The sequence below is a fragment of the Uranotaenia lowii genome, chromosome 1 (genome assembly GCF_029784155.1).
Source record: "Uranotaenia lowii strain MFRU-FL chromosome 1, ASM2978415v1, whole genome shotgun sequence".
NCBI classification, from domain to species: domain Eukaryota; kingdom Metazoa; phylum Arthropoda; class Insecta; order Diptera; family Culicidae; genus Uranotaenia; species Uranotaenia lowii.
This window is the reverse complement of record NC_073691.1, coordinates 208,663,356-208,686,054: the sequence shown is the minus strand read 5'-3', so window position 1 is coordinate 208,686,054 and position 22,699 is coordinate 208,663,356. Positions and strand designations below refer to the sequence as shown.

General features: G+C 41.5%; 3 protein-coding genes across 5 annotated transcripts in view; 2 read left to right on the top strand and 1 right to left on the bottom strand.

Annotated features, from left to right (window-relative positions):
• Positions 1–140: 140 nt before the first annotated feature.
• On the bottom strand, positions 141–20,392 carry LOC129745773 (uncharacterized). The gene is made up of 3 exons (XM_055739112.1): positions 19,890–20,392; positions 18,940–19,822; positions 141–280 (listed from the first exon to the last, which is right to left on the bottom strand). Exons 1-2 carry the CDS (start codon positions 20,298–20,300, stop codon positions 18,953–18,955), a joined length of 1,281 nt encoding a protein of 426 aa, XP_055595087.1. The 5' UTR covers positions 20,301–20,392; the 3' UTR covers positions 141–280; positions 18,940–18,952.
• LOC129745764 (galactose mutarotase-like) lies at positions 16,997–18,806 on the top strand. Its single transcript, XM_055739102.1, has 3 exons — positions 16,997–18,061; positions 18,123–18,458; positions 18,515–18,806. The coding sequence occupies exons 1-3, from the start codon at positions 17,363–17,365 to the stop codon at positions 18,761–18,763; spliced, it is 1,284 nt and encodes a 427-aa protein (XP_055595077.1). The 5' UTR covers positions 16,997–17,362; the 3' UTR covers positions 18,764–18,806.
• A 483-nt stretch (positions 20,393–20,875) lies between the features above and the next one.
• Positions 20,876–22,699, top strand: part of LOC129745495 (ankyrin repeat domain-containing protein 50-like) — a 35,184-nt gene continuing 33,360 nt past the window's right edge. Inside the window, exons 1-2 of one of the 3 annotated variants that reach the window (XM_055738618.1) lie at positions 20,876–20,967; positions 21,473–22,096. The gene's annotated coding sequence lies outside the window, so the exon portion shown is untranslated. Of the gene's footprint in view, positions 22,097–22,699 lie in introns of all 3 variants that reach the window. The other 2 variants (XM_055738609.1, XM_055738606.1) reach the window with 2 other exon arrangements.

The following is a 22,699-nucleotide window of genomic DNA, read 5'->3' as shown; positions in this document are numbered from 1 at the left end:
CGCGGTTTGATTTAGGTTTAGGGCCATGTGGTATCGATCTGGGATGGCGCTTGATAGGTTTTGCTTCTATTGAACAATGTACGGTAATGCGACGGAGAAACCCGTTGGCCAGGCGTACGCGATAACGACTGAACATGTGGAGCTTACCATTAATTAGAATGAAGTTAGTGTCAGTAGCGGCTTTTTGCAGTGTTGTATTTGGTGTTTGTCTAATTTTTCTTAATTCACTAAATTTTCCTCTTACAGTTGAGTATTGGCACTTGTCGGCGATCAAGCTGTTCTGAAATTAAAATTAAAAATTGGAAGTTGATTGAATATACTATTTACAGCTTTTTCGAGAAGAATTAGCGAAAATCCAACTACGCATCTGATTTCATTTAACAATCTCCGTAATACATTTATGTATGAGCCTCTAGTGATTAGTGCATGCTAGGTCAATACGGTACAAAAAACAAACTTCAAAGGCAAAGGCCGCACTTAATGAAAGCGAACGAGATAGAGTGAGAAATCGCCGAGGCTTTGTAAACTAAAACAAACTTTAAAAAAAATCAGCGTTCAGCAGAAGAAAAGCAGCTCACATAGAAAGCGAACGCAAATGTGTAATGCAAATCGACCGGTTCGAGTTCTATGAACAGATTACGATCGAATAATGATCGTTCTAAAGAATCGCGAATGGGAAAAAAATCAAACTATTGAAGCGTAGGTATTTTATTTAAAAATTTGTTTGGAGAAATGTTCAACACTCGTCACTTGTATCGTGACGAGCTTCAATTGAAATCAATTGGTTCTTTCCGATCAAACGTCGAGTCAACATCTTCACGCCCCGGTAACACCGGAGATCTGATTCGGCAGGCGACTTCAGGCAATTAGAATCTACATTTCCCGCACTTCGATATAGTTAGGCTCAGTGAACGAAGACAATTATTATTGGAAGTCATCAGCAGCGTCGTCCCCCGGCATCCAGTACGCGCTTTCATAAATAAATCATGCCAGTGTGTTTGCATCAATTTTCACACTCCATTCGTTTACGCACGCGATTTGATGCGATGTTCTATGATGCGCTTGTCCGTACATACATACAAAGTTGAATGAGTTAATTGAATGGTTGATAAAGTGTATACGTATTTTGCCTCCTATCAACGAGTCAGAAATCGTTATCAACCGCAGTACAATTGGCAATACGGGATTAAAGAAGAGAATGTTGAACTAATTTTACAGTTATAGAAATTCTTACATCATTAGTCATTTGCTTTAACAAGTTGATATCTGAATGGATTACAGAACTATATATTCGTCTCAAAAGAACAATAAGTTGTTTTTGAAAAGCTAAGAAGAGTTGTTGTTTTATTGGAAACTAGCTGACCAGTGTGCTTTGCTACACCTTCCAAAAATAAATGTTATTTGTAAAATTTATTCAAAATTAGATTTTTGTAAGCATTTTTTGTAAATCAAACCTCATCATAGTTCAGATCTAACAACTTTGAAATGAGAGCTGCAGCTGGAGTTCCAAATTGCAATTCAAAGATGGTATATATTATTTACTGTAACTTGATCTCTAAATTTGTTTTTCAAGATCTGAAACTTGCACTCTCTTTTTAAAGCTTCATAATGACTTAAATAATGTCAAAATTTATGGATTTTCCACCTTTTTTCGCAAAGTGGGAAGTCACATCTATTTTTGAGTTATGTCAAATATCCGTACGCAAAAAAACCCTCTTATATGGTCCCTTTTTTGAAAAGCTCTTTATCTTAAACTTACATAGGAGCTCCTCCATCTTTTCCAATTTTGTCCCCCACCGCTTGAAGAAGGTAGGCTGAATTTTGAAAACCGATCGATAGCGTGAATCTGGACAGTTTTTGGAGTATGTTCCTAATATTCTGTATTATGAGCACTTCCAGCTCAGCTTTAGATGGTGTATTTTTTGGAGTTGAAAAAATAAGCTAAAGAAATTTGAAAAAAAACGATGAAAAAGATTTTTAATAACCATTTTAAACAGCTTTTTTCACCATCCTTGCCCTTCGAAGCAATTTGAATATCTATCCTTTTTTCGCCTAAATTATGTTGAAAAATGTTTCGCTATATGCCAAACTCGTGGACATGAGACATTACAGCATGAAGTTTTCCCAAACACCACTTGTCATGGTATGAAAATTATCGATTTTATACAGTGCAAATTTCTTTTTTTTTAAATAAATTTATCTGAGCAAAAAATATAAATAATTAAAAAATATCAGTTGCATCACTAAATAAATTTTGAGCGGTTTTTATTTTCCCTTTGAAAGTCAAATATTCAAGAATGTTGGCAAAAACAAATTTCTAAGTTAACATTTGTCCCGTATATTGTGGCAAGTGGAAATGCAAAGCTTATTTTCAGATGCGTCAGAGTGATGGCTTTAAAATGGATTTAATACGTACAGTGAGGGGCAAAATAAAGTGTCCAAATTATTTTTTTTTCAATTTCTTTTATTTTTCTGGTTAAAATTCAACAAAACGCATTGTAATCATTTTTTAAATATTGTTTATTATGTTCTTTTCAATTTTTGTTAATGTTGCGCTGTTAAAAAAAAAGTTTTTCTGATAGAAAAAAAAACACAGTTAATATTCCAAAAAATACAGGGGCAAAATAAAGTGTCCAGATCGATACAGCTTCAAATTGATTCAAACTGAAGGCAAACAAGAACGATTTAATAATGGGTATGGCCTCCTTCGGCCTTCAACACCTCCTACAAGTGCTTTGGTATACTTTCAACAAGGTTGTGCAAATTTTGTGGGTCGAGTTCCTCCCACGCATGCTCCATGGCATCAAAACAAGTATTTTTAATTTGTCACACCAGTCTTATCAATCAGAGCATCGAGGATGGCCCACAGATTTTCAATGGGGTTCAGATCAGGACTTTGTGGGGGCCATTCTCTGGTACTCCTTTTCATGGATGCGGCGACGGACAGTACAACGCAATACCGAAAATTGGAGCTCTTCCTGTATCTGCCGGATCGTTATAATTGCGCTTTTCTTCACTTCAAGAATGATTTTCTTGTCCGTTCTGGCATCTGTCTTGGGCTTCAGTCCTCTTCCTGTGCGATCCATTTCCGATCCGAACGTTTTCATCTTCTTCATGATTTTTGATACTGCTGTCTTGCTGATTTCGTAGTGCTTGGCCACTTCCCGGTGCGTTTGACCGTTATTCACATCACGAACAACCAGTTTCCGGATGGACAACGGAATAAAACCAGAAATTTTTGCGTTCTCCATATTTTACAACTTATTCGAATGTAGACATCTGTTTGAATACTCCAGAGCCAAGCCAGTTGTTTATAAAACGTCAAAATACACAAAACAAACAAATTCGGGGGGCCTCGCAATGAAAACTTATTGAAATTATATTGATTTTTGAGTTGGACACTTTATTTTGCCCATTTTTTTTTTGGAATATTAATTGTTTTTTTCTATTATAAAAACTTTCTTTTTTCACCAGCGCAACATTAACAAAAATTAAAAAGAACATAATAAACAATATTTTAAAAATGATTACGATGTGTTTTCGGTAAATTTTAACCAGAAAAATAAAAGAAATGATAAAAAAATAATTTGGACATTTTATTTTGCCCCTCACTGTATTTCTGTTTGGCTGGTAAACGGTGGATAATGTGCAACACGAGACCCCATAGTGGTCATATCACCTCTTATTCACAACTCCCATCTCTACCTCCCCGTGGTGCCGGCTGCGAGTAACCTAAGTGGATGCTTTGGTTGCATGCAGACTGAGAAGGTGGCCGCACGCGTCTGTTCTCCAGGTCAGGGGCGGCGTGCAACAACAACCGAGCGTCTGTTCTCCGGGTCAGGGGCGGCTTAAGCAGCGTCTGTCTCGCAGCGAGCGGCTGAATTTATGAAATGCGGCTCCCGCCAGCTAAGTCCAAGATGGCAGCCCCATCGCGGGATAGGGATTTTAGGCTAACAACCAACTGCTCCTGATGTCTTGTATTGTTACGGAAACTGAGAGAAGAAATAACCGAGTTGAAACTTTGGCAACGACTTTTAGCATGAAAACACGGACACGAATTGGAACTTGGAACATTTTAACCCTTGCCCAGCCAGGTAAGCTGGCTCAACTTGCTAGAGAAGCTAGCCGCCTCAAGCTAGAGATATTGGGACTGAGCGCAGTCCGTTGGCCTAACACTGGAGAACACAAGACACAGTCCGGGCAAGTACTGCTTTACTCTGTCATACGAGGAGAACACGCTACTCGAGAAGGAGGAGTTGGTTTCCTGTTAAGCCCGCAGGCCCATGCGCCCCTCATTAGATGGGAACCGATAAACGAAAGAATAATCGTATGCCAGAATTAAAACACGGGTTAGAAACTGTTGGGACACCTGATCACCCTAGAAGGATTTTAGCACTGGGCTCCTCCGCTGACATTGAGCTGTCATCTGGATCGATGCCACATGTGATGATAAAACAATTTTGGAAAGGTCGTCATCTTGTTTTTACTATGTATCAAGCACACACGCGTTAAAAGTTTACCTGATTAAAGTTCTAAGTTTTATTAATTGTACCCCGATGTTTTGAATGTAATATCACATCACCTCGTCAAACGGAGATACAACAGAAACCTTACAATGATCCAGTGTTATGTGCCAACTGACGTTACCGATTTGCAGGGGAAAGAGCAGTCTTACATTCGACTGGATAGCGTGGTTGAGAATATTCCGAAGGGTGGAATTCAAATCCACTTAGGTGACTTCAACGCAAAATTGGCTCCGACATATGACCATCACCTCGTCTTTGGCGAGATACGGCTGAGAGTTGCGCGTGTCCAACGGCGCGAGGAGAAAGTCGGGTGTCGATACGACGTCTGCCGGTTGGAGAATCCAGAGATGAAAAGGGCATACGTTGAACAGCAAAAGAATCTCGAGCCTCGGAATTGCCGACAGACGGAACAGTCAAACAGTGTGTAACCAAGAATGCCTTTATCACGACGAGCCATGGTACTCTCGATAAAGTTTGTGGAAGAAGAAGTGAATGGATCAGAGAAAGGCGAAAGTCGGAATTGAGTAGGCATGTACCGGGTCAGCCAAAGCAGCCGCCCGCTTACGATATGCGGAGCTGGAATACGGCAGTTAAACGGCTTGTAGACGAGACAAGATAGCCTGGATAAACTCCCTGGCCGAAGAGAGAGAAAGAGCCGCCGCCAATGGAGATATTCGATTACTTTATGACGTTTCTCACCGCCTTAGTAGTGCAAGGACCAATTCAAGAATGCCGCTAAAAAACCGAGCAGGTCAGTTATTGACCTATCAAACAGATCAGCACAAACGATGGACTGAGCACACCTGGAGCTCGAAGAGCCAACAGTAAGTCGCATAAATGGCGTCAACTCGGAAGCGCCCTCGGTGGCTGAGATAGAAGCGGCAATCAAAAACATGAAATCCAACAAAGCACCTGGGATCGATTGCATCCCTGCTGAAATGCTGAAAGCTGACCCTGCCCTGTCAGCACAAATGTTGCACCGTCTTTTCGTAAAGGTCCCGAAGAAAGGAGACCTGACTGAGTGCGGTAACTGGCGAGGCATAACGTTGATCTGTACAATCCTCAAAGTACTATGCAAAGTGATCCTGAACAGGATCCAGGAGAAAATCGACGCTACACTCCGATGGCAACAAGCTGGATTCCGCCGCAAGCTGGAGCCGGACGATCATGTGTGGACCACATCACAACGCTACGAATCATACTGGAACAAATCAACGAATTCCAGGACTCTCTTCTGCTGGTTTTCGTTGATTTCGAAAAAGCATTCGACCGACTTAACCATGAAAACATCTGGGCGGCTCTAAGGCGACGAGGAGTCCCAGAGAAACTAGTCCATCTCATCGAAGCACAATACGAGGCATTTTCGTGCAAGGTCTTGCACGATGGTGTTTTGTCCGAACCAATCCCGGTAACTGCTGGGGTGAGACAAGGATGTATCTTATCACCGCTACTTTTTCTCATCGTAATGGATGAGATCTTGACTGGATCGATTGACTGTAGACCAAACCGAGGATTGCAGTGGAGAATCGTTTGACAATGGAGCAGCTAAACGACCTTGATCTGGCAAAAGGATTTTGTTTTGCTCGCCCAAACACAACAAGACATGCAGAGCAAACTCGACGACCTCACCGAAAGCTCCAAGGCAGTAGGTCTCAAAATCAATGTCGGAAAGACCAAGTCGATGGAAATCAATACAGAAATTCGTTCCAATTTCGTGGTAGCTGGACAACAGGTTGAGACAGTGGAGTGCTTCCAGTATCTCGGTAGCCAGATTACGCCTGATAGTGGTACCAAGAAGGACATCGATCAGAAAAGCCCGATTTGCGTTTGCGAGTCTCCGAAACATCTGGCGGTCACGAACTAAGATCCAAATCTTCAACTCAAACGTCAAATCCGTATTGCTGTACGGGTGTGAAACTTGGTTTTTTGTATCGCTGCCTGCGGAACATCATCAGCGCTTGGTGGCCTGGCAACTGGATCTCAAACGTTGAACTTCATCGCCGGTGTCATCAAAAGGCGCTAGAAATCGAGATTCGGGAACGTAAGTGGAGATGGATTGGGCATACGCTGCGAAGAGATGAAAACGAGATTTGCAGAGAGGCGCTTGACTGGAATCCAGATGGGCATCGAAGAAGAGGCAGGCCCAAAAGCTCGTGGCGGCGAAGTCTAGCCGCTGAAATCCGCACAGTTGACGAGAACCTTGGCTGGCAGCAAGTGAAGACGCTGGCTCCGGATCGCCAGCAGTGGAGATCTTTTATCTCAGCCCTATGCGCCGGTCAATCGGCGCTGGACCCTTAGGTAGGTAGGTAGGGAAACGTCGAGAACAAAGGGTACAAACATTCACACTAATACGCAGAAATCGGCAGAACTCGTCGAGCTGGTTCGATAGATTGCTGCTGCTGTACTGGATTGGATGGTGAAAGGATTTCAAGTAGACTGCGTTTATACGGACATGTCGAAAGCTTTCGACGTAGTAGGCATAAAGGAAATTCTGGAGGCATCATCGAATGGTGGTATAGGAGGAAATATCCTTCATTGGATAAAATCCTATTTAGAAGGTAAGCTTCAATATGTTTCCGTAAATTCGGCTATATTTGCATCCTATAAAGCGTCCTCTGGAGTGCCTCAAGGTAGTCACTTGGGTCCACTTCTCTTTATTTTGCTAATGAATAACTTACCTGACTTCCTAAATGACTCATTCGTTTTATTCTACGATGCTGTGAAATTATTTTTACCCGTAAAAAAGATGGAAGATTGTAATTCTCTGCTTTTGTGAACGGGTGCAAGCTAAAAGTGAATATCTCCAAATGCTCAACGATTTCGTTTACCAGAAGCAATACTCCGATCCTGTTCAGGTACTCCCTCGGCGGCGATGACATTAAAAGAGTTACCAGTGTATTGGACTAAGGCGTCACTTTGGATTCCGGATTAAGTTTCAGAGACCACATTAATAACTTGGTATCGGATGGACTTGCACTTTTCGGTTTAGTGAGGAATTGGAAGATCCATACACTATCAAAAGCCTGTATGTCAGTTTGGTAAGATCTAGATTCGATTTCGCGAGTATAGTCTGGAGGCCAATGCACAATGTCCATATAAGCAGACTGGAAGGAGTACAGAAACGCTTTGTGAGATTCGCTGTCAGGAATCTAGGCTGGAGAGAAAATTTGTCAGATTACGAACACATCTGTTACCTTTTGGATTTGGATTTATTAGAGAACCGACATCGCATAAATGATCTGATTGTATTTATGAAAATTGAACGCGGTTTGACAAATTCAACATTTCTACGCTCCCGATTGATAGCTAACACCAGCAATGTGGTCTTAAGAAGACGAAGACCTCACGCTCCTGAGAATCGCCGAACAAACTACAGTCGCAGTGAGCCCTAAGGTTCATGAGGGGAATAAACAGTGTTAACCGTGTCATTGATTTCAAATTAAGTTTATCTATTATCAAAAATCTTTACATTTTATTATTAAGAAGACAACTGTATGTAAGATAATTTTTTAAGATAGCTTGGATGACGGGCTCAGCCCATATATCCGCCCATAAATAAAATAAACTATTGGTTTTTGGGTCAATCAATGCGTCAAAGTTTTTGCGATTGTGATTCAGATAAGTTCCTCTATGCAAAATGTATAAACATCTACCTAGAATTATTACTGTCTGTGGCATGGGTGGCCAAGATTTTCACCAAAATTGCCTTATTTTGAAGCTAGGGACAGATGGAATTTAATTTCTGTATGAAAATTTCGCATTATGGATCCGCGCTCTGCGCTCTTAATCTTAATCTTCAGAATAAGGCAATTTTTGTGAAAATCTTGGCCACCCAAAGTCTATGGCTTTCTTTTCGAAGCCTTGTTGAAATTTGATGTTAACTAATTTCTTGCAGAGAAACCAATGCCATTATGAAACCTTTGAAACGCAACATTATGAGCCGAAAATTTTGCGCCTCAAGAAAAAGTAAAAAAAAATCCTAAACACGTACATACCATTAAAAGTGGTACCCTTTTTTTGTTGTGATGCACTGTCTTCGCCTGCCAGCAGAATGTTTCAAGGCCGGCATACATGCGGGGACTGTAATCGATAAACGCCGGGCGAGGTTTGAGAATTCTACCACATCACTCGAATCCAATACACCACTGCATGACTGGCTGGGGGGCAAAAAACCTCCGGAAACAAACCACCGGCTAGCCACGCACGAAACGCAGCCGACGGGCGCCAAATTTGATTGTTTGCCAAATCCAGGCTAGGACTACGATGCACAACGGGTTGTTTTCATGCGGTATCGGCAAAACTTTTTTCCGCTGAACTTGGGAACTTCCATCCAATCGATAACTGTTTGTGCTTGCGACGGTGCCTATCTTTCTACACAGCTATACAATGCAAACTGACGAGTAAACGTATAGCTGAAACAAATTGATGCGGATTGTGAGATTCACGTGCGCCTTTTTGCTGATAGATACGCGTAACTTGGCGGGCACCCGAACGGTTCACCGGTTCAAAAAGAACTGATGACTGAGTGAGTCGAAAGGCGGAGAATCCGACAGCTTGCATAAAGAACGGCATGATTAATCGGTCCCCGATTCATTGACCAACTCCATCTTTATCGATGGATGGCCGGCCTGCCTGTCGTTTGGGCTTCGAGGCGTGAACGGTGTCACACGACACGATTCAATAGATGCGACTGATAGATTGGTTCATATCATTCTGATGATTATCTATAGGCTTCTAGTAGTATTATCTAAAATTGAAAAGTCAAAATAACAACACACAGTAGAACACGTCACAATTTCCGAGAGCTTAAAAAAAGAGTCACTGCAAAAGTGAACTATAATGTGCAGAGAATTGTTAGCTAAGGAATCTTAGCTTAAAGCATTCTCATAAGTTTACAAAATAAATTATTGGAACAGTTTCCCTTACGCACCGATCTCCATCACCTCACCATCTGCCAAATTAGGGAGGTGTTAATTTCCGTCCCTGCTTAGTGCGACCAATGATGGTCTCTTTTTAACGACCCTTTTATTGATACCAACAAATGTGTTCGGCATGTACAATGCAGCTTGACAAATATCACTCGAATCGATAATTAATACTCTGTCGAACGAAATAGCAATTTGAATTCTGGCGACTCTCGCGACTCGCCATAAATCTCGCTGGGGTCATTGTAAATTTTAAGGTTTATTTGCGAAGTGATTTTTGTGTTAAAAATTACCGAAAAACTATAAAGGAAAAATGTTCAAAAGTTAGAATGAGTAGAGTATAACTGGTACAAAAAAATATAATTAAAATAAACTTTTAAACGAACTGTTAAAATATGTCTATTATTTCGAAACTTTAACATGCATCCCCAAAAAGAACTACTAGCGGTTTGCGTGAGATTTATTTAAAATATTACTTATATTATATTACCCTCGAAAACGTTCAAGTTCTCGACAGCAATAATCGATTTCATTGATTTTTCCCTCTGTTAGCACTCATAGGCACTTCAATTTATAACGTGTTTTATTGAATATATAATCTAAACACAACACAGTCAGATTTTGAATGTTCAGTCCCAGGAAACGACACTAAACAAATGCTATACTTATGTGCATTCGATAGTATGATAAGACCTGGTGAAGTTTAATCTACAACTAAACGCCACATTTAAAATTCCAGGTGATCAACTCTGTTTGCGAATTGTACACTAGAGTGAGTCGATTTTGGGCCATTTTTGAATTTCACAAATCCTGGGGTCCAAAAAGCTTCCTTTTGTTTCAAAACTCATCCACGATTTTTTGCAGAATTTTTAAGTCACGTTTGCATGAGTAAATTTGTGTTTTTAGGTTTGTATTTGAAAATTGAATATTTTGTACTGAAAAATCATTACCATTTTTGTTTCTTCTGTGAAACCGTGCCTGAACAACTTTGACGGAGAACGAATATTATTAGACAAAAAAGTTATAAGGTATTGAATGCGGACATGTCTTTTTGGCATTGAAAAACAATAAATTCAATTGACATTGGATGAAAATTATGAGAACTACCTAGCGATTGCTGTTCTAAATGTTTTTTTTTATTATTTATGTTAATGCCTTTGATAATCACCATACAGACATATCTTAAACTTAATACAACTTATGTTCTAAGACTAGTGAACCTTCATATAAGGGTATATACGGACGATAGTATTGACGAAAAATTGGCCTCAGCCATAACCTCAAATTTTGATTTGCTGGCGGCCTCACCAGTGATGCTAGGTGCGTTATTAAAATCAGTATTTGCTTGTTAAAAAACTAATTATATTTCTGAATTGATTGAATTTTTTAACTATCAACAGCTAAATGTTTGAATTCATTACGGGGCGTCCATAAATGGATGAAGATAAGTTATCTTTTGCTAATGAATGTTCAAGGTGAATTAAAAACATCTGAAGTATATTTTCATGTACTACTCGGTAGATTAAAAAAGAGTTGTTTCTAACTTCTAAACGAATGCAAAATCATTCATTGTTATAAACAAGCTTAAGTGAAAGTCCGGTCTTTGTTGAATTTGAAAATAATCGCCTGCATGCTCTGACTATTTAAAACAAATCCACATAATTCGCTTCTTCGCTTAAGGGTGCGATACAGAAAGTTGTTCTTTCGTTAAGATAAATGATGCGTTTAATTTCACATTCGAATATAAATCTACGGGAAAGTTGCAAATTCTCAGTACTCATGAAAAGGTTTTTCAATAACAATGCTTTTAATTGCATAATCATCGTTTTCCAAATATCAATGCACTTGGCAGCCCTGAACACCCAAAAAAAATCAAAACACGAACATCTGTGTATCACTTTTCCACAGGGCGAATTTGTCGATTTTAGTATCGGAAAATCGCGTTTATCGTGCGCCCTTCTCAAAAATCGATTCTGTTCTCCCATGGTATGAGGTTAGGGCTGAGGCCTTCTGTTAAAGTGGTGTTCGTGTAGAACTGTCAATATATCCTAATAAGAGAAGCGACATCTGATCCCTCTTAAAATAAAATATGTGGCAACATCGCCGAAATCCTGGACAAAAAAATCCCCAGCACTGTTTTCTGGCTCAATGTTCAAGCTCTAAAGTGAACGCTCCTTCAATCCAACAAAACAACATTGAACTTCGTTAAAAACACGACAACAATTATACAAGGGGTGGTTTTGTGCAAAAACGGTGCGACTGAGTGGTATCCACAAAAAATTCTGTTGTCGAAGTCATGATGCCTCTAGATATGGTGGTCTCTCTTTGGCAAAAAGTAGACGAGGGTTGGATGCGGAGGAGGAGCCGAAATTTAACAGCTGGCTGTTCGGCTGGCTGCTGGCTGGCTGGGATGCCAGGTGCTCTGATTTTTTGTAAAACACGAAGTTTTGCCAATCACCAAGATATTGCTTAGACAAAGATTTCGCCTTGATTTTTGCAAATATAATTCATAGAATCGAAACAAAATCTTCCGGCTGGTAAGCAAAGCTAGAAGAAGTTGGACCTATAAACAACGGTGCCAGCTTTGTCGGTAGCAGTGAGTAACATTAATTTTGCATTACTTATGACAAATTTATGCTTATTCAACACTTTTTTCTTTCAAGAGCTATCTAGAAGCAGCAGAAAGTCATCGAATCGGATGGTAACATGGCGAGGCGTTACATTCCATCGTCCGAGAAGCGCCCTCCTGCAGGAACATCCGATCTTCATCGAGATGAAAAAGCTGCTTCAGGAGGACCCCCGTCTGTTGCCATCGCTGCTCCAGAAGATCCAATCGAGTAATCCGGATCTGATGGGTAGCATTTGGGAAAATCAGATGAAGTTTTTGGCACTTTTGAATGATGGGACCCATGAGCTTAAATAGGAAAATAGGCGCAACGTTAGGCGCCTGAGCAGCTTGACGATAAGTCCGATGAGTGGGTTGGGGAATCAGTTCAATCCACTGCAGACTGTTGATTGTCCGGAATGGATTGAGCCCCTGAAGGAATTCGAACAATAAAATCGTTTATCATTTAATCATGAAAATTATCAATAGCAGAATTTATAGCATTCCTTTAGCAGAACCGATTTACTTTTATTTTCATCCAACACTTTTCGATTGGAGGGAAACAAAATAGCTCTTTGGATAAGGTAACAAGAATAAGGAACAAGCAACATCCGGTTTAGGGTTTTGGTTGTTTGTTCCACCCTTTAAGATCCTTTCTATCATAACGGTCAATGAAAAGTTTTCTTTTTCGGAACATAGGGATAGACCGAACTGTATTGTAATTTTATTATAAAAAAGTGTTTAGAATACAAATTAATTCATTGAATATACTCATATCATTGCTTTTTTTTCCGAAAACTCAATTTAAATATAATAAAATAAACTAAACCCCAGTACGGTTTTGAATCTTTTGATTTTACGTTTACGATTGGCTTGTGCACATACACACTTATTTGCCATCTGATTTTTTATCTCTAACACCTGGCATCCCTGGACCCCTTTTTTCGTAAACACTACAGCCAGCTGTCAAAATTTTTTTCAATATGGCGGAATGGCGATTTGGCATATGAGATCACCATACTAGAGGCATCATGGTCGAAGTCTTCTCGTTGGTGCGTGAATGTTGATGTTTTGTAGCAGTTGAGGGCTGAGGGCAGTCTATGTTATTCATTAACAGGTCAAAGACAAACATTCTTTGAATGTATGTCCGCCTGCAACGAAGGGTTTCGAGGGATAATAAAGTGCATCGCTCTACGTACGGTGGTAGTCTAACTTCTTTTGAACCCTTTCAATCCTTTCGATTTGTACTTCCTGATAAGGTGTCCAGACTATCACGGCATATTCCAATACACTACGAACCAGGGCACAGAAAATCGCTTTGGGCAGTAAATATCTTCAAAATCAGCGGTGTTTCTCCGGATGAAACCAAAGATGGCAAAAGCTTTTGCGGTGTCGGCGGCTATGTGTTCCGTAAAAGTCAGTTTGTGATCAAACACTACGCCCAAATCTTTTATGGAAGTCACTCTCTCCATTTCTTCTGTGTCCATGGTGTAAGCAAAGCGGATGTGCTCTCTTGATCTATGGAAAGTTATACATTTACACTTATTCGAGTTAGCTATCATCCCATGTGACCTGCACCAGTCCGAGAGTAACAAGATGTCAGCTTGAAGTGCTGCACAGTCCACAAGTGATCCAATAATTCGGTATATTTTAAGGTCGTCTGCGTACATTAACGTGCATTAACTTCGAAGATTTGAGTATCCAAGCAAGGTCGTTCACGAAGAGTATAAAAATTAGTGGGCCTAAGTGGCTCCCCTGAGGGACGCCGGACGGAACGTCGAATGGCTGAGATCTGATTCCTCGTAAGTTCACAAATGCTTGGCGTTTCGTCAGGTAAGAGTACAGCCACGATGTGGACCACGACGGGAAACCAAAGCGTGCGATTTTTTCAATTGCGAGCTCGTGCGGTACTTTGTCGAATGCTTTAGAAAAGTCCACGTAAATAGCGTCAACTTGTTATTTTTTGCTCATAGCCGAATGCAGTGTATTATAATAGCACAACAAGTTGGAAACAGTCGATCTTTTCTGTACAAACCCGTGTTGATATTCCGATATTATCGGTTTAGCGGCGTTGTACAGTCTTCCATACATAATTGTTTCGAAAACCTTTGATAAACAGCAGAGTATTGAGATCGGTCTGTAATTTGTCACATCATGTAAATTTCCTGATTTGTGAATAGGAGTTACAGCAGCCATTTTCCAAACACTAGGAAAAACACCATCAGTAAGCGATCGATTGAAAATTATCCGTAATGGCTCGGCGATCGAAGCGGCAATGTTCAGTATGAGAAACGGAGGAATACCGTCTGGTCCGGGACCTTTTGAAGGATCAATGGCTTTTAAGGCAGACAAAACTTCATGTTGGGTGAGAATTGGCTGAGGTAAAATGACGTCAAAGCTGGGCAATGCTTCAAGGTATTCGTTAGAGGCAGGCGGTGATTGTGAAGTGTGGACGCTCTTAAAGAATTCAGCGAACAGATTCGCGGATTCGGCAGTAGTTTCAGAGGAATGACCTTCAAAAGTAACTCGCGATGGAAAGCTGTTGGAATGACGTCGAGATTTGACAAACTTCCAGAAATCTGACGGATTATTTTTCATTTCTCTCTCCATATTACGGATGTATCGCTTGAAAACAGTATTACGTAGCTCGGAGTATTCGCCTTCCTTTGTTGCAAGCTCGGTTCTGCTCGCATCAGTTTTATTTCTGAAGTATTTTTTGCGCAACTTGCGTAGTTTATTTCTACAGCGACGAAGTTCAGCATGTCGCCTACAAAGTGCTGTCCCGAATCCTACTCCGCCGCCTAACGCCACAAGCAAACAGATTCGTAGAAAATCATCAGGCCGGCTTCATGGAGGGACGGTCAACGACGGGCCAGATCTTCACATTACGGCAAAAATGCCGTCGACACCAAGTCCCTACGCACCATCTATTCATCGACTTTAAAGCCGCATACGACACGATCGACCGTGACGAGCTATGGAAAATCATGGATGGGATGCTTTTCCGGGAAGCTGACCAGACTGATCGATGCGACGATGGATGGATCGCAGTGCTGCGTGTGGATTTCGGGTGGATTGGCGAGTTTATTCGTATCGCGCAGGGGTTCGACAAGGCAATGATCTATCTTGTATGATGTTCAACGTGGGCTAAATGCGGGACACGATTTTCAACAGATCCAGTCAACTTATTTGCTCTGCCGATGACATTGTTATAGCAGATCATCTGCAGCGATGGAGGAGATCGCAAACTGGAACGCGAAGCAGAAATGATTGGGTTGATGATTTATACGTCCAAGACGAAGAACATGCTGGCCTGCGGATCCGAGACCGACCGAACCCGCTTGTCCAGTAATAACAAGGTCATCATGATCGACGACGACGAGCTGGAGATAGTCGAAGGCTTCGTCTATCTCGGAAAACTGATGACAGCAGACAATGACACTAGCCGTGAGATTCGGCGGCGAGTTATCAGCGGAAGTCGAGCCTTCTATAGACTCCACAAGTAGCTGCGGTCGAGGAGACTTAGCCCTCGCACGAAGTGTAACCTGTATATGACGCTCGTTAGACCGGTCGTTCTCTACGGGCACGAGACATGGGTATTGCTCGAGAAGGACCTGTGTACACTCGGAGTATTCGAACGACGAGTGTTAAGAACCATCTTTGGCGGCGTGCAGAAGAACGGAGTGTGGAGGCGAAGGATGAACCACGAGCTCGCACGGCTCTACGGCGGACCCAGTATCCAGAAGGTAGTAAAGGCTGGACGGATACGCTGGGCAGGACATGTTGCGAGAATGCCGGACGGCTGTCCTGCAAAACAGGTGTTCTTTTCGAATCCAGTAGAAAAGGGACGAGCAGGGGCGAAACGAGCGAGGTCATAGAGAAACAATAGAGATATCAACTGTGGGCAAAGTACACATGCGAGATATACATATAGCCCATTTCGTAACGTTAACGTGGTGTTATTGCCTAACGCGCCGTTGTACTGAATCGGAAATTGCGGTTCCGAACCTGTCGGTGAGCCGTTGTATCTTTTTCGAAAAATTCATGATTTTTATGGCTTACGTTCTTCCTTTCATCGTTTCTCGTGTTTCTATAAAACTTTCCTTCATCTTCGAAAATATGAACATTTGTAATATTTTTCGTTTTGATTCGATTGCTTATATCTTGTCGAATGCTCCTGTTTAGGTTATCCAGTAAATTGAACGAATCAAAATGAAGTTTTAAAAAACAAAAAAAAGGAAGTTCGTCAAGGTTAAGGCCCTTAAAACCGCAGGAGTCAAAGGAGATCCCTAGTGCTACCATCGCACACTCAAAGAAACACTGCACCAAACATCGACTGTGAAGGGGTTCGGGGCGGGGCAAATATGGTTTGAGGTAGGTAGGTAGTATAAAACCACAGCAAACGCACTTCAACGATTCAATTACCTAACAATCTAGCGCTGATAAGAGAAGCAATTACTTTTTCTATATGTGCAGTCGACGGATAAAATAGCTTAAATGACATATTCTATGAATTTTGATTTTAATGATCAAATTTGTTAAATTTACAAAAAATTTAAAAATGTTTTATATCAGAGTTTGTGATGCCTAATGGTTTCATTAAAATTTAGACACTTAAGACTTGTATGTTACCATAATGTGACATTAAAGTGGCGATTTCAATTGACTACGCTGCGTACAGTAGGTACACTGTTTCGATTGAACTATCGAAATTACCGAATTGTTCCTCTTTTTCAGTGATTAGGTTACTTCAAAAGATATCTGTTGTTATATTTTTCTCGATGTATCATTTGGATTCAATTTGTAGTGAAGAGGGTCCTTACGCATATATGAGATGGATTCAATTAAACTTATATCGGCTTTTTCTCCTCCAGTAAAGATAAAGATTGTACTGTTGAATAAACAACCCAATAGTTAAATGAAAAAAAATTATTAAAATTTAAATAAGGTTCAATTTTAACTAAACAAATCACATAATTGTGAAGCCCCTGTAAACAGTTAAACGCTACCCACACAAGCGAACCTGCCGCAGACCAACTGAAGAGGGCTGATAACGGGTCGGCTTTGGGTTGGTCAAGGAAGACAATAAAGTGAGTGTTGTGTTTACAGTGCTTCCCAGATAAGGTTTCATATAAGTTCGGTTCATCGATTTTATAACAACTATTCCAGGGCAAGTTTGCGGCGCAAGTTGTTGATCGACGGTCGAATCTAGTGATCCACAAAATTTACAACTGTCTGTTGAAGTTCAATCAAATTTAGCCTACCTACTGTTTTTTTTTAAATTGTATTGAAACAAAATCTAAATTATGAGTCAATCAATCACATTGTCCTCCGGGGGACAGCCGGAGGGCATGTCTCTCGAAGGGACCAAAGAGTCAAGTGTTTTGACGGTGAAAACTGTGGACGGCGCTCAGCATTCGGAGGCAGACGCTGTGACCTTGACCGTTGATGGCTTTGGAGTAGTAAAGGATCCCCTGTCGGGGGAGGTTCAACCTGTTAAACGTTACACCTGGGCTAACGAATCGGGTATGATGGTACAGGTCATTTCGTACGGTGCAATCATAACTGTGATGAAGGTCCCTGCAAAGGATGGTTCTCTGGAGGATGTTGTTCTTGGATTCGACGATATTCCAGGATACCAAACAGCAAATAATCCCTACTTTGGAGCAACCGTAGGGAGAGTGGCCAATAGGATTGGTGGCGGCAAATTTACAATCGATGGTGTGGAGTACCATGTTACGAAAAACTACGAAAATCGTCATCAGTTACACGGAGGCAAAATTGGGTTTGATAAATTCAATTGGCATGGCCACGTTCAAGGTACGGTTGTAACTTTATCTCACACCAATCCGGATGGGCATGAAGGATACCCGGGAACAGTAATTGCATCCGTCACTTATGAACTGAAGCGTGATAATAGATTCACTTGCACATTCCGAGCTACATCCAGTGCTTCGACGCCGATAAATTTAACGAATCATTCCTATTTTAATCTTGCTGGACATGTAAGTTTTCAAAAATTTAATTCTATAAGCTTTTTCTGAAGATTTATGAACGCAATTTCAGAGCAAAGGTTACGAAGAAATCTACCGCCACATCATATCGGTGAACGCTGATCGTATTACGGAAACGGATGAGGATTCAATTCCAACCGGCAATTTCCTTTGCGTTGGTGGCTCAGCTTACGATTTGCGCATTCCCCGAGAGCTTGGTCCTGCTATGTCTCGTGCTGCAGGAGAAGGTTTTGATAACAATTTCTGCATCACAAAAGGTACCCAACAGGGTATGACATTCACTGCGCGGGTTGTTCACCCTCAATCAGGCCGAGTGCTGGAAGTTTACACTGATCAACCTGGCGTTCAGCTGTACACTAGCAACTTTATGCCAGATCCGAATCGCAATGTACGTAGGTTTTATTGAAGTGATATCTAGAGTATTTGACAAAATATATATTTCAGATTCGCCCTCGTCCAACAAACGCCGAAGATTATTACGAGGTGACCCACTTGGAACCAGTGGTCCCAGCTATGTCTCAAAATCCACCGATCAGAGGCAAAGGAGGCGCACGATACTTCAAACACGGAGCGTTCTGTTTGGAAACCCAAAATTACCCAGATGCTATGAACCATGACAACTTCCCTAACTCTATTTTGACACCCGGTGAAACCTACGTACACCGAGTGGAGTACAAATTTGGAATCTGCTAATCCGCTGGAGAAAACTGCTTGACCCGCAGTAAAGTTATAATAATATATCTTTTAAACGTCTTAAAATCGTTTCCTAATCGATCTGTGAGATACCACAACAACATTTTAAACTCTTTTGTTACATCTGTTGCTAAAAATTTATTGAATGAGAAAATACATAACGGTAAATCACTTACCATACATCAGATTTTATGAAGCGTCATCGTCATCCAGTTCCTGTTCCTTCCATTTCTTGACATCACCCTTACCGGGTAACCGAAAGCGAAATTCGTCGGTAAAATGATCGTAAACATTCTCCCCCAGTTCCATCAACTCTACGGAGAACGTTTTCTCGTCAGGTTTCCACTGGCGTGCGGACGGTCCACCAAACATTTCCATCCGCAGCAAGGCCACCATCATCGGATTTAGGTATCGCTTGATACCGTTAAACAGTTGCACCTTGTTCATGTGTGGACCTTTCTCTGCAGCCTTCGGATCGCAACAGTCCCCTGCTGAAGGCGTGGACGGAGTCGGTACCAAAGTTGGAACCGGTACCTTTATAACTTTTGGACTGGGAACTGGTCGATTTAACACATCCGTCAAAAGCTTTTTCAAGTCCTCTATCTGAGCTGTGTTCTTATCGACCTTTTCCAAATAAATGGGATCCGTAAATGGAGTAGGTACTTCTTGAATTTGAACAACGGTGGCCGGGGCCGGTGCTGGAACCTCCGGACCAACATCCGTCGACGAAGTGGGAATCACACAGACTGTTGGCTGAGGATCCTCGATATCAATGCATTCTTCCTGCTGTGGCTGCGGGGCCGATTCCGTATCTTTTAAAATGGATACGGATTTGGAAGCAGTTGGTGATTCTAGTTTTTGAATTTTCAGGATCTTCACCTGGGAAGGAGTTTCTTGAATGACGCCTTTTTTACGCTTCACTACTACCCGTCGAAGAAAAGTGGTCGTAGGTGTAGATTTCGCTGTGATATTTTCAGCAGAAACTGGGACTGCGTTCAATATTACCGGATGGACGGGACGCGATGCTTTAGGACTATTATCATTTTTGACAAATTTGATCTGAAAAAAGTGGAAATATCAGCAACTTTTTTGTTTAGATTTTTTTTTTAGATTTTTTGATGGTTACCTCCATTCGACTGTTGTCCTCACCGACCGGCACCAACATTGCATCCTGTTCTTTGTGGCCCGACGTCAATGAATCTTCTTGAATTTCAATCCATTCCTCACGCAGGCCAATCTCGTTTGTCTCTAGATCCAGCACCTGACCATCGTTGAGTGGTTCCAGCGTCGGCACTGCCGATTTGGTTAGGCTCTCACGGAGATAATTCATGAACATTCGGCTGTGAAAGTGCTCCTGACAGACCACCTTGTTCTTTAGCTTGGCCATTGGCAGCTCCTTAAACTCGGGCTTTTCAGCATAGTTGGCCCACGTCTCCAACCGGGGCCAGTCGCGAATGGGAAAGTGAAAGAAGTGCATCCCCGGCTTGCTAGCGGTACTGTTTTCGCAAGTGCGAAAAGTACACCGACAACCACCCATTGCGCTGTTCACTAATTTCGATTATTATCAACGAAACACCGAATTTATCACCGTAAAAATGCTAAAATTTTAACTGTTCTCGCGTCGCGGGGCGCACGAATTTGAAAATGGTTTGTAAACAAACCGCACTATCAACTGTGGTAAGAGAGCGCTCTTCGCGCGAGCGGCGAACTCGGCGAACTTGAATAACAGGGTGGTCAAAACACAGCTCCTTAAGTTCTCAATTGGCAACACTGGTCGCGAATGTTTTGAGTTTTTGACATTTTGAACGTTTTTGTTGTGAGTCGCTGCAGGGTAGCACCAGCAATTTTCAGCTGAATAGTCAGTTAGAAAAAGTATTGTTTCGAATTAAAATTAGATCGTAGGAACTGAATTATAGTCTGAAACAAGTCAAAAATTCAGAAGAAACTATGTTTAATTGAAACAAATTGGTCGTTTGCAAAGAATTGAAGAATTTTTTTTAAATTTATCTTTATAAACTCATCTGTCCGAAGCAAACGTACAATTACCCTATAGTAGAAAATTTTCATCTTCTCCGCAGGCAGAGCGAGCGACAGAAAATCCATTTTAGTCCACGAGTAGCCATCGAAGAAACGTGAAAGAGTGTCGCGGTCCGTTGTCGTGTGTTCTGTGTGGGAAGTGCTGTTTTTTTTCTTCCTCTAAGAAGGTACTGTTCTGTGGCAAATGTAACCCATTTAGCACGGTTTTCGTTCCGTCGGTAGTCCGATGACGTAAGAGCATCGATTCCAGTACTGAACCGGTGGAAATTGACTCCCGATGCTATGAGAAAGTGAAAATTCTTTCCAAAATCCAAAAAAATGCTTTTTTTTTCATTACCCCCAACGTCGCTACTCTTCTTCCCCTGTATGTGATTGATTGAGAAACGAATGGTTTGGTTATAGGGGAGATTGCCTTCAGATCGTTTGGGAAGTTTGGGAGCTGCCCTTCGTTTTGCAAATTGCGTGAATGGAAGGAAGTAGGCGAGGAAAAAATCCGATAAAATTGGGCGTGTGTGTTGGTGTTTTCGTTCCGGGTTTACAAAACTGTTTGAAAAATTTCATTGTTTTGTAATCAATCATACAGACGATTGCAGTAATATGTAACAACAAAAGGGAAAATGGTGCAGTGATAGGTATTCATGTTTTTTTTCTTCTATGATCTAAAATTCACAGGAAATAAGGGTGTGAAAATTACCTTCTCGAGATCACTGCGGAAAATCGAAGAAAAGCGCAGAGGAAAAATGAGTCCCATTGAAGTGTAAGCGCCAGTCGCGAAGAACCGAGACAAGAAGTGAAAAAAATTAACGGGAGAGAAAGAAACCGAAGAAGGTTAAGGAGGAAGTAAAGTGCAAAAAGGGCTAAATTGTTTTTTGTTCGTGAAAGGGCTTCGTCGAAATCCAATCCGGTTTTGTTCGCGCTCTCGAGTTGGGCCAGTTGAAGACTAGCATCGCAGCAGATGAAGAGCACACGGCACAAGCGATATGCTGTTGCAAAAGGAAAGGTGCATCATCATAAATAATGCGATTCTGGTGCCCATAACGCAGTGAAGAAGCATCCACCATTAGTAGGTAGTGTTCCTCATGAAGCAACATCGCAAAACGATGATGGGCATGGGGGCCAAAAAATTACTACTATAGGCAGAAACGTGCACTTCAGTTGGCTTCTACCGGGTCTTATGAGAAGGAATATTAATGATAGAAGACAGTTTTGTTGCTGGTAAATTTCACATTTGGATTAAATGATCTGCTGAGTAAAGTTCCAGCCTCGGGGATACTCGGATCCAAAGTCTCGTCACAGGTAAGATTTTTCCTTAATTTATTTCATAGACCGTTGAGTGGAAAAAATAATATTAAGTTAGCAAAACACTAAAACAATCCTTGAAGTCCCAAAGTCGCCTTACTTCCGAGTAAAAGTTTCGTTTTCCCTATGGCAGTGGCCACACGACGACAGTGAACTGCGGGAGAACGAAGAAAAAACGTGTAGGCAAAAAATCGATAAGTCTAGAGAGAAAAGTGAAGCGACCGACCGCAGCCAGCAGCAGCGCCAGGGGCAGCACTTCTTTCAGAGTTATACTTACTTATACCTTTTAGGTATCCTGCACTAGCATCAGAAATTGATAGCTATGGCAAAAAAAACGAATGTTCTTCCTGCCAAATGAGAGAACGGAGCAGCGTTGGTGTTTTTACCACCAAGCTCCTTTCCACAGCCACAGAAGGAGGAAGTCATCAGCCAAAGTATCCGCACTAAGGGCATTGCCAGGCCAGCTCGAGCTTTTTCCCCTATTTGGAGACACACTAATTGGCTTTGCGTAAAGCGAGTGAACCTTCAACTTGAAAAGGAACGAAAAAAAAAAAAAAAATTAAAGGTCCGCAAAACCTTGCCTAGGGAAATCTTCAATGG

Bases quoted from the DNA above. Each gene is read 5' to 3' on its own strand.
- LOC129745773 (XM_055739112.1), bottom strand. From the start codon at position 20,300: ATGGGTGGTTGTCGGTGTACTTTTCGCACTTGCGAAAACAGTACCGCT. The intron at 19,823-19,889 runs GTAACCATCAAA...CACTTTTTTCAG, and splicing joins AGGACAACAGTCGAATGGAG to ATCAAATTTGTCAAAAATGA.
- LOC129745764 (XM_055739102.1), top strand. From the start codon at position 17,363: ATGAGTCAATCAATCACATTGTCCTCCGGGGGACAGCCGGAGGGCATG. The intron at 18,062-18,122 runs GTAAGTTTTCAA...ACGCAATTTCAG, and splicing joins ATTTTAATCTTGCTGGACAT to AGCAAAGGTTACGAAGAAAT. The intron at 18,459-18,514 runs GTACGTAGGTTT...TATATATTTCAG, and splicing joins TGCCAGATCCGAATCGCAAT to ATTCGCCCTCGTCCAACAAA.